Below are 12,215 nucleotides of genomic sequence, written 5' to 3' on the forward strand. Positions count from 1 at the left end.
CCAGGAAAGGACCCTGTCTCCAGAAAACCACCCAAGGCTGTCCTGTCACCTCCACGTGCATGTGCATGCATATCCACACACGCATACACCCTGACGATGGTAATAATAACATTCACATCATACAAAGAACTCTGGAGACCGTCCAGCAGTTGTCTCACAATCACACGTTTGGGGGCCTATAATCCACAGTGGACAATACAGGGCTTGTGTTTTACCATGCATTTGTCCAGCGGAGAAAACCTTTTCATATACTCAACTTCCTTTGCAGACTCCCAAGAAATGCCAATAATGCTGTTGGAAAATAATGCACTGGAAAGCTCATTTAGGTTTTAATCTTGCTCCTGGCAAACCAACTCGGAAAGCAGGTACACAGAACCCAACGAAGGGGATGATTTGGTTTTCCCTAGATGGCATGACCAGGCACAATGATCTGTAGGTTTGGCCAGAGTACCAAAAACTCTCGTGGTATCCTAACCAGATAAGCTGGGTCAGCACCTCGTGTCAAATGAGCAAGCCTCCCTGTATCAGCCACTCTAGGTACCACCGGGCTGAACCCAGAGAAGCACCTTCAGCTAATTCTCTACCCAATGCAGTCCCTGGCTGCTCCCCTCCTATGTTATTTATTTCCAAGCAGCTGACTTCTCCCTCCTAACGATGAGGAAACTGTGACTCAGAGCAGTTGAGTAACTTGCTCTAGGCACCAGCTAATAGGATTTGAACCCAATAATTAAGCTCCCTGCATTACATCCAGTTTGCTTTCCGACGGTTCACAACCAAGGCCAAGTTGTGCATCCCAGGTGGGTTCAATTCAGAGTCTCCTGCAATTGTCCCATTGCCTTAAGTGGAAAAACCACTAAAACTTTAATCAGGACAATGATACTCGGGTCAAGACATCAAGTTGGAACATCTCTGTTCTTCTTTTTAGTCTCGGATAGAAGCATTCACAAACACAAACAGCTAAAGGTCACCAGTAAGCAGTGGGAGAGTGAGTTTTGCCTGATCCATCTGTGCTGGGATAATCCAGAGTTGGCCGTGAATATGTTTAAGGGCCTACACGCTGCAGCAGTAATTCTTTTTCACCTGCCATCCACAGCAGTCAAACGTGTTATTCTTGTACATTCTCCGGAGAGGAGTGTTAGGCATGTGTGTCTACAGATTGGGCACTCAATAAGTGAGACAGAAAAGCAAGCTTCAAATGTAAGTGTTTTTAATTCCCCGTTAAAACCTTGAGAAAATAAGCAAGTGCGTGGAGGGGGCCCCGGATGGAAACTATTTTCAAGACTGACTTGCTCACAAGGATCTGCTGCTCAAGGCAGGTGAGAAAATGTGTACTTTTGGGGGGTGAGGCATTGATGGCAGCAAAGGCTGGGCCCGTGCTCTTCAGGCAGAAGGTTTGGGGATCCAGTTGTGACCCTTCCACAACTACTCATGTGACCTTAAGCAGACAGATGCATCATGCCTCTGGGTCATTGCCCCATCTGTAATGTGAATATTTTGGATGAGGCCAGAAACTTTTCCATCTTTTTCTTAAAGCTACAGATCCCTTAAAAAAAAAAAAAAAAAGTGGCCATAAGGAATCTCGAACTTCTTGCCTTTGGGAATCTTTAGTTTCTATCAAGGCCCTAGCATCAGAACAAGCTACAGCCAAGTGACTCAGGAGAACAATCAAGACAAGTCGGAGCTCGGCAATGGACTCACGGTGTGACCTTGGGCAAGTTCCTTCACTTGTCTTAGCTTCCACGTCCACATACAGAACATGGGAGTGATGGCATGGGGGAGTCATCTATGCGCTTAGATGGTATACCACTCAATACATGTTAATATTATTATTGACACTATATTTATGAGCACAGGAACACAGCCACACTATGGCCAAGGCATGTCAAACTTTGCCCAGACACTGACTCACAGGGTCAGCCAGGGCTTACGAGACACAAGCAGAATTTCATGGAGTCAACCTCCTAGAAATTGCTCTTTGACGCTCATAAACCTGTTAGCATTTTTGACCCTATGATGCTGTTTTTATTTTTTAAGAAGACACGTTCAAAACACCAGCATCTTGTCCTTTGTAACTAGGGTATTTGGGGGATGTAGCTTCCAAAGGGAGTCCATCTTCACCCCCATCATTCTTCAGTATGAAAGGAGGATCATGTTAAACCTCGCTCTGGGTCCAAACTTTATAGAATCCTGTATGCGCAATAAAACAAATGGTTTCAGTTCCCCGAGCTGCACAGGAAATTGGGGAGTAGGAGCCTGTCCACATCCTCACCGTGGGGAGGGGTACAGAGTCAGCCACACCATCTGTACAAACTGCGCAGAGTTCAACATGCTTACGGTTAGGTTAGAAAGGCTTATGATTTATGCTTGCTAGTTAAATATGCTTATGATTTAAACTTATTTTCTCTGGCAAGAAATAAGCTAGTCAGCACCATACCCTAGCCAGATGATGGGAAATAGAAATATATTTCAATGATATATATTTGAACTTGCTGAGCCTTGTAAAAGCTACTGTTTTCTTTTCTTTCTGTAACAAAAGACCTATCAGCCTGTAGGATTCCAGAAATTTTTGAGCGCATTCATTAGTGAAAGCACTTAAAAGTTTCTTTTGTTTTGTTTTGTTTTCTTAACAGTAATCATCACACTGAAAGAATCACTGAGAAAGAGAAGGCATGCATGCATGGTCTCAGCCTCCCAAACACTGTCCGTGAGGTGGGAAGGCAGAGCCTGTGTTAACACAACAACCAACCAACAGCAAGTTTCAAAAGCACATCAGTGCCCGCTAGATGATAACATAAACAGAGCATGCAGAGCCATGGGAACCGGACTCCAATCTGAGGAGGCAGTGTGACATTCTAAAGTCTTCTGTGTTATGCCCTGCCCCTCACAGATTTCATTAAATCTGCCAAGTTAAAATTAATTGGGCATCACACTCATAATCTTGAATTGCTTGCTCCTACAGGAAGACAGGAAAGCGTAGAGATGAATGGAAGACACGAGAGTTTTCAGGTGTTTCTCTTTGCTCTGGAGGGGATGCATTATGCAACCAGAAAGGAAGAATCAATTCATTTTGCTTCCTTAGGTGGGACAACTGAACCAACCACATGGACACATTGTAGCACCCAAAGAGAAACAAAGGTAGTAGACTTAATGTACTTAAGTTATCCTGAATAAAAGGCTTAAAAAAAAAAAAAGGAATTTGAATATGCAAAATGTTTTCCACGAGGCCAAGATGAGTCCTATAGCAACTGCATTCATTCCATAAACCAGAAACAAGGAGTCACCTAGAATCTGCTACATGCTGAGCACTGAGAAGGAGCTCCATGCACATTAGAGCCGTCCAGTAGAGCATTGTGCCGGAATAAACATGGATATGACCACCACCAGACATATATTTGAAACAAGGTTAAGATTAAAATAATGCAACTGCATGAGATTTTAAACCCAGAAGGTAAAAAGGTATTTTTTTTTGGTATGACGAGAACCCAAATCTAGAGTAAGAAAAATAGATGAGCAAAGATCTCAAAATCAAGTCCTGAGAAACAGTAACTCTTAAGCACGCTCTAAAATTCTTTTCTTGAAAAAAAGAAGGAACATAATAAATTCATAGCCATAGAGTCCCAGATGCAAAAACAGCAAAGACTCTGGTAAAAATAAACATTTGCACCAAACATATAAATCACTACATTTTTGATGAGAAGAACACAGGCTCAACTTACCTTACCGCTGCAAAAGGCTGGAATAAAAATTACTGGCTTATAGAAGCAACTTTCACATGTATCTGAACATCAAACACACACAGATATAAAATAAAAAATAACTAGAACAGAAAAAGTTTTCAGTCTGACCTTAAAAATACTGAGCAAATCACTAGATGAGACCAGATCAAAAGGAAGGGCATTACACCAGCTTGTAGCCAGATGTGAAGGGGTCCCAGACTGCACAGGGCACAGATGGTATAAAATGGGGTGGTGGAGGAGGGGGGAGGGGTGCAAGTACATCTGAAACATGAGGCAAGCAAACCTGGTTTGGCTTACACAGGTAAGACGGCTTGAAAGAATGAATCACTTTCAAGCCCACTGATAAGCTTTTAAACGTGAGACAAATGTTACTAGAGGCCTCCAGCTGAAGTGTGTGCAAGGAGTTTAAATTTGAAATTCTCTTGTGTACCTAATTCAATGGGAACAGATGCTCCCAGAGGGTACATGCAAGGTCATGGTGACTTAGGGTTAGTGAATACCATGGAGCCAGCATCAACAGGGCTTAAAAACACATACAGTGTTGGAAAGCCCCATTACCTGGTTACAGTCTGCGAAATTTGAAGGGAGTTTACTATTCACTCCCAAAACATCTGCACTTGAGAATAGCCTGTTACATGTGTATTAAAGGATTCAAAGTCTTCAATAGCTCTCATTCATTATATAGTGATAAAACTACACTCCGTTCTTCCTTTTTACATTTTTAATAAAAACTGCTTCTTTGCATGTAACAAGGCAATAGATACAATAATTACCCACCAGGAACTCAGAAGCACTGATTTCAGGATCACTTTTGTAACACAAAGTTGCCAGTGTAACAAATCCCAAATCAAACACTTCTTCCCAAACAGATGTTCAGGAAAAAACATCCAACCTTAATGTTCCAAGTTGAATCTAGAAATGTGTTTCATTAAATGAATGAGTCAACTGTTTGTTGTTGTTCTATTGTTGTTGTTGAGGCAGCAACCAAAACAGTAACATGTAACACACATTCCTGCAAACCCATGACTTCAGAAGGACACAGAGCATAGAATATCCAAAGGCCAGTTTATTGGATATTCTAAGAAGCACATCTGACACACACAGATACAATGAGACTATAAATTTCAGTAGCAATGATGGACAAAGAGGTATTGACTTCCTGATGACCTATGCTTACCATCCACATGCTCTGGGGAATGCCTGTTTGATTCTTTTTAACACTTGGATGTATTAAAGACTCCCTTCAGTTTAGTAACAGCTTGGCTAAGCTACGTTTAGAAAGTGACAATTAATTTTAGTGGAAACTCATTCCCAGGCTACTTTGATAGTCCTCCGAACAGTTTTGCGGTATTTTACATGCACTTTTATAGCTCTGTAACATTCATTTAATCTTGTTCAATGATGCTGAACCCCAGACGCCATAAGACATTATAGAAAAGTAGTTACTGCACATATGGAGTAGCTACTTTTTTTCTGAACATTAATTTTTCTTCTCTTAACAGGCTGAAATGTTATTTAGAAAAGAGAAAAGCCATGGCTCTGTATTAAAGGTTTATATTATGGACTTCCAGAAATGGGCTACTTATGATTGCTGTGGTCTTAGCCACAAAGTTCTTATTTATGAGTATCTTCTATTTAAGTAGTAATGGTTTTCCCCAAGAGTGCTGGTGTTTACCCTCCTATCAGGGTGTCTGGGAGAGCTTGGGTGGGTGTTCCTCACCTGCCATATGCAGAGGTTGGATGTAATCAGAGGTTCTCTAAGTCAGGTCTCAAGACCTTCATGGGCCACCTCAAAATGCAGATGTCCAAAGCTCCAGGGGTAGCTGAGGAACGTGCTTGATAAGTTAGCACCCCAGTGGTCCTTCCGCACACTAAGCAGTCAGACACACTGCTGAATGATCTCGAAGGTCCCTTCCACTCTCAAATTCCATGTCTTTGGGTTTTCTTTTAAATCTTGAGTCCTGTCAGCACCACGAAGGACGATGCCTTCTGGGCTCAGCAGATTAACTAAATGTAAGAAGTCTTAAAAAAAAAAAAAAAAACCAAACCAAACCAACCCAGAAAAGCTAACCTGCAGTAGTCTAGTTACATGGTTAAGGAATCAGTTCGGGTTTTTTCCTTGAGGGGGTGAAATGGAACCCATCTTTCTGCCCTAGTAGCTCATTTTCCAAGGGATTTTTCCATTCATTCCCTCTTCCCTTTTACTCTGTGACTCTTCCTGGCTCTTGAGATACCCATCCAGGCTTTACACAGCTCTGAGCCACCAACTCTAAAGAGTAAGTTGAGGTGATCTCAATAGTAAGAAACAAACCACATACAGGCAGTCCTCTACTCTCATCTAATATAGGGAAGGAGAAGGGCAGCTTTGCATTCTTAAAGGAATTCTGTAATTATCTAAAAAGAAAGGAATCCTAATAGTTTGTCATCATTAGTCATGCTAATCAAATATTGATAAAACACTCCCTGTATTCCTATGTTTATTTTTTCTCTTTATAACTACTTCAAAGGCCAAGGAGAGGCTAGGAGCTGAGATCTTTAAAAGCGTGTCTGGAGCATTCTATCTGTGATTCGTTTTTTATTAGGCATATGAGAATTAAATGTCTATCGCTAAATATGATTTGTATGTAAAGCAAGTTTTGTAATGTTCTATTGCAGCATGTAGCAAGATCTTAAAATAATCCCACACATAGCAGGACTCATCCCGCCTCTGGTCCAGAGTCATCAGCTGGGAGGCAGCGCCACCATGTGATCATTGTGAATGCTGTCAGGTTTGTGTAAGGAGGACAGTTGGGATATTCGGGGAGTGGAGCATCCGACAGCAGAACTCCACTTCCTGTCACACTACAGTGGTCTCTAGACTCCAAATCTAATGCCAATCAGTCAGGGGAGTGAGTGGGAAGGAACAAGCAGCCGTTGGCATGAGGAAGTCTGAGTATATGTTGTTACTATAGCCAGAGTGGGTCAGAGGTGACTTGGTGGGGAGGATAGGCTGACAGACAGGACTGTCTTCCCTATGTGGAACCCTGTGTAGATTACTGTTCACAGACTTCAGTGCCCAGCTCTCCTGATGGCTTGATCTCCATCCTTCAAACTGGGACAAGTTCAGTCAAGGCTCAACTGCTATATTGTATGTTGTGTCTACCGGATGCAATTACATCTAATGTGCCTTCCAACAGTGAAGTTTTATGACTGCACGTACAGTGTAGACACGCTAAAGCAAAGGGAAGTCTAGAACTTAACCTTATGGTTTCTCGGAGTCTCGTTTTCCTTCTCGTGTTTGTTCTCTGTCAGGGGAACCATGAATTAAATGACAACATTGCAGGTTTGCTGTGTCAGTTCAGAAACAGAGAGCAGAGGTAAAAGAGCACATCTTAAAACCCTTCAGAGAGTGTTTGCAAAAGTCACGGAAAGGCTTCAGGGACGAGACTTTCACGACTGCTATGTGTCCTGACCCTGTGGGTGCATCTTTCCCAATGTAAACAAGAGCCTGTAGCATGGCAATCTAGGGATGACAGGATGGAGGAGAAAGCGCACTGGTTTCTACCGGATTTTCTGGCTCTGCCTCACAGACTGAAGAACTACTGGATAAGGAAGCAAGCCCCTGGCGTCCGTGTGGCTCTGCAGAGCACACAGGGCTGGACCCGCGGGACTCACTCCGTTAGAGGACCGAGATTCCACTGGAGTCGCCACCTGTCCCAGCAGTGGCCAGCTGACTGAACTGCTCCGACACCACGTCACCTGCCCCCAAATGTTGGCCCCTATCTCCCAGAGCATCAGCTTCTTTAAGGAGGACAATGAAAGGCTTTCAACTGCTTAAGTCAGCTTAGTTCTCACAAAGTCAATTATGACTAAATATTCAATTAAAACCATTTCCAAAGCCAAATTTGACAAAACCCACTCAAAGTAATCCAGATGACAGGTTCTGAACATTAGGCGGGCTAAATACGGCTCATGTTTAGTGTTTTCCAAAGAGAAGCAGTTGCAGAAGTTCACTGGGATGAAAATCTACTTTGTGTGCTTGTCATGTTTCATGTTCATAAACAATAGAAACTCGAAAGCATTAACGTGAGCCTAACATTCCTATTTATTTTATTTTATTTTATTTTTACTTCAAAAGCTACATACACGCAAAAATTGAACATGTCATCACAAATGTTTTAAATAAAGTTCAAAAATAAAAATTCCTCAAAATTTATTTACTTATGGAAATATATATATATGACAATTATAATAAGGAAGTCAGTTATATCCTTTTTGCTAATCTATCAGAAAAATACTTATAAAAAGGAATTTCAATTCATGTCCAGAATAAGTTTTAAATCCTTGAGTTATACTTTTAAAACAAGTTTAGAAATTGTTCAGAGAGGTACACGTCATGTAGACAAACACATCCTGGGATTTTTCTGGAAGTATCCAATACTTTAATGAGTGAAACTGTCGAGAGACTTCAGTTCAGAAAAGAAGTACTTTCTGAACTCTGACAGCTAATTATTTTGGCTGAGTGTTTAGCAATGCAAGTGGAGGCCACGACTCTTATAAACAGATGCTCCTGAGAGCCATTTAAAATATCTAAACGGGGAATGTCAGTTACAAATACATGTGGGAGGCTTAGAGCAGCCCCTCTCTCTGCTGGCCAACAGTGCAAGGGGAACTAAAAATTCGCCCTTTTGAGAAATACAGGAACCACACTGGTCCAATGGCCCTCAGTCTAAGCCAAGAGGAGGGAGGCCCTTTCACAAGGAACAACATCAGGAGGTGGGGCAAAGTTAAAAGGGGAGCAGGAGCACCGGGGAGGAGCTGCAATACTCCGAAAGGTTTTCTTCTACGGAAGCTACTATTTCTTTGGTAGTATCATCTAATATCTAATAGCACAGTCAATAGGAAGGAGATGCACTCAAGTTCAACTGTGTGAGTGCCCCGGTGCTTCCTGAAATAGTGTGCAAATGATGGTCACCCTGGAAGGCCATCGATTTTCAGAAAGGACACATGACCGGGGCAGGAAAGAAGGATCACTTAACACAAGGTGTGAGAATTGATGTGGAAGGTTCTAAGTGGGTAAACATGCGGAAACTTAGGAAGAAACTCCATTCCACACAAGTAATAAACATGGCCTCTTCTGTGAATCCGAAATATCAGGCTTCCTCTCTGGACAAATCACGGGGCTTCTGTTGAAAAGGCCAGCTCGGATTCTGGTTAGAAATACTTGCACAGTGGGCCCCCAAATCCTAGAGTTTGATTTTGAGCCTGACACTCAATTGTGATTAAAGATTTCATGTTAGGCAAACCAACCATTTCTTTTCCTTATAGTGCTTTTTAAAAAGGTTTTTAAGATGTGCGTGCTGTCAAGGAGTACGGTTTCTATGGCACACACACACAAAAGAAACAATGCCCAGCTCACAGTCTGCAGGCAAGTGTCACAACAATTTATCAGACAGGGGGTTTTGCTAGGCTAGGCTTCCTCCTGGTGCCCTGTGGCTTCACAGGCAGTCCTGTGGCGATTATGCAGATGTCCCTTAACAAGGTACAGGAGAACCACTGAAGGGGAGATCCAATTCTTAGGCCTCAATGAAAGGGTGTGCAGAAAACAATAATTACCCTGAATGAGGACTCTCATGGGGAGGGGAAGAGTGCAAAGAACAGAGACTTTAGAAAGCTTAAAAAAAAGTTTTCTTAAAAAAAAAATAACAAAAAAACACCCAAGTGATATGATGGCAGAAACCCACAGGCTCTCCCCCAACCCCACCTGCCACTTGGAGTCCTAACCGCCCAGTCTGCAAGGACAGAAACCCACTCTAAATGGACCAGCATCGGGCTTCGGCAAGTCTTCTCTTCACTCTCCCTCCTGTTAAGACCGTTTCCAAAACCAATCAGCAAAGGATAAAGAATTCTTTACAGAGTGCAATTAGTGTTTTCCACGTCCACCTTCAAAAGCATGATGCTCTTCATGGGCTAAAGGACAGAAAAAAACAAAAAGGAAAAGAAGGAAAGAAAACTTTAAGCAAAGGATGGGCCAATCCCCTCTAGGCATCTCATTCAGCTTCCCCAGATGTTGGCAAGAACTCAAATACCTTTTCTTTCTTTCTTTCTTTCTTTTTTTTTTCTTGCCAGTAACTGTTAGCTAAGGCATGCATTTCCTGAGAAACGTAATAATGAAAATTAAAACAAGGAATAAACAAGCTATGGGCATGCTGCCTGCTTCTTCCTGCGGTGCCTCGAGGGGATGACTCATCCACACAAGCTGATGAGGAGAGTTTGCTGGGCTCTAGGCAAATGCTACAGGGAAAACGAGCCCCACAAAAATGCATGGGAAGGGGGGAACCTATGACCCAAGACAGAGCCATTCATGAGTCTACCTTCAAGAATAAAATAACACAAAACAAAACAGAACCATGCAAGGGGGGGTGTGGATTACATTATGCCCCCTGCTTCTCAACACCTTCTGTGGGAAATGAAGTTTCATAAAATAATGCTTCTATTATTTTCCCCAACCCTCACCCCACACCTCAGGGGTTTCATAGTTTATCTTGTGGAATTATTAATTAGGAAACTGACAATAAAAAATTACGCTTTTCAAAGACTTAAATTTTTTAAATTGGAAGACAAGAAATAGGAGGCCCATGCGACACACAATATTAGCTGTAATGCAAAGGGCCAAGTTTGAGTTGAGGGTGTCTAGATGTCACTATGAGGCAAGGTCTAATACATCCGGAGCTATTCAACCCAACTGCATCCACTTGCTCATCCAGGCAATAAAGGGAGACTGAGCTGAGTGTTCCACTTCACCTCCATAGCTCCTCCTATTCTTGTTTTTAATATAGACTACCAAGGGAGAGGATGGCGGTTTAGCTGTCCTTCAAGACCATCCCAGGGAGCTACTCCAAGCAGCAATTCGTCTAGATAAACCACTGGGAAAGATGCACCTTGTAACTCCCAGGGTGACTAGGATTGGTGACCTAATATCTGCCCAAATTTAATTGCACACCTCTCACAACTTCAACTTTCTAAGTATCGAATTTTTTAAATACTTTCTTTATTTGGGTATGTTTCTGCATGTGCAGGTACACATGCATGTGTAGGGAGTAGTATGTAGGGGGGAGGGAGGAAGGGAGGGAGGAAGGCAGAGAATAATCTCGGCTGTTGATCCTCAGATGTTATCTACCTCATGTTTTGAGACAGGATCTCTCACTGGCCTGGAACTTGCTAAAGGCTAGCCTGGCCAGCAAGCCCCAAAGATCCACCTGTCTCTACCTCCCCAGTGCTGGGATTGTGAGCAGACACCACCACACTCAGCTTTCTGTAGGCGTGTGTCTACATATATATGTGTATGTGTGTGTATGTATGCAGACTGACGTGCATGGTGTGCGTGTGTGTGTGTGTGTGTGTGTGTGTGTGTGTGGTATGCATGCATGCTGCCCGAGCACCTGATTGTACCGGTGCACATACCTATGCCTCAGGTCTAGAAGCTGAGGAAGGACACTGGGTGTCCTGCTTTGTCACCTCTGACATACTCCTTTGAGACAGGCTTTCTCACTAAACCTGGGACAGGCTTAGGGCCAGAAAGCACTGGTGAGCCTCCTGTCTCTGCCTGTACAGCGCTAGGGTTACAGTGTGTGTGGTAATGCCCAGCTTTTCACACAGATGCTGGCGTGTGAACTCATGTCACCACGCTGACACAGAAAGTACTGTCACCAACTGATCCATCTCTCCAGCCCTAGCCATTTTCTTTAGGGGTTTATTTTTAAATTATGTGTACTCGTGCGGGGGTATGTACATGAGGGTGGGTGCCTGTGGAGTCCAGAACGGGGTGTCAGATCCCCTAGACCTGGAGTTTCAGACAGCTGTCAACAACCTGCCATGGTGTTGGAAACGGAGCTCACAGACGGCTGAGCCATTTCCACAGGCCCTAGCCCAAGCTGTTTTTAAATGTGGGTCCTGGGGATTGAACTTAGGTCCCCTGACAGAGTTAGCTCCTCAGCCCTCATTCCTATCTTTAATAAAGATGTCCTATGGCAGACACCAAATAAAACATAGACTGGTCTTCGGTGAAATAGACTATGTTTCAGGGCCAATTTGAGGAACCACAAAACGACAGCCATGCTGATTTGCAAATTATAAATCCAAAGGCAGTAATGATGCAAAGATTGTCCTTATCTCTAGGTGTGTGGGGTCAGGATAGCCACAGCAGAAACACTGCTGTGTCAGGGGTCAGAAGTTAACAGCCAGCAGATACATTGCAGTACTGTGAGCATCTGGGCATTGAGGGCCACTGGCCACCCCTGGAGCAACTGGGGAAAAAATTAGAGGACTTCTCAGATCCAGGAGTCAGCGGACTTTTAGTAGTAATTCATGCAATTCCTGACTGATGAAGAAGCTACAGAAAATACAGACACAAATGAGTGCTTCTTCTTGTAACCAAGCTACAGAAACTTGGTACTGATATCATTTCATGGGTCACAAAACAGTTTCCCTTTTTCCCAA

The 12,215-nt window shown here is 43.0% G+C and overlaps 1 protein-coding gene across 3 annotated transcripts in view; it reads right to left on the reverse strand.

Moving 5' to 3' along the window:
- Eif4e3 (eukaryotic translation initiation factor 4E family member 3) overlaps window positions 1-12,215 on the reverse strand; it is a 238,014-nt gene that overhangs the window by 186,749 nt on the left and 39,050 nt on the right. The window contains exon 7 of one of the 3 annotated variants that reach the window (XM_028872734.2): window positions 7,817-9,686. The exons of the other annotated variants lie outside the window; for them this stretch is intronic. Coding sequence (XP_028728567.1) covers window positions 9,640-9,686 — 47 coding nt within the window. The 3' untranslated portion in view covers window positions 7,817-9,639. Of the gene's footprint in view, window positions 1-7,816; window positions 9,687-12,215 lie in introns of those variants that run through there. 3 annotated transcript variants of the gene reach the window in all.

This window comes from Peromyscus leucopus, chromosome 3 (genome assembly GCF_004664715.2).
Source record: "Peromyscus leucopus breed LL Stock chromosome 3, UCI_PerLeu_2.1, whole genome shotgun sequence".
NCBI lineage: Eukaryota > Metazoa > Chordata > Mammalia > Rodentia > Cricetidae > Peromyscus > Peromyscus leucopus.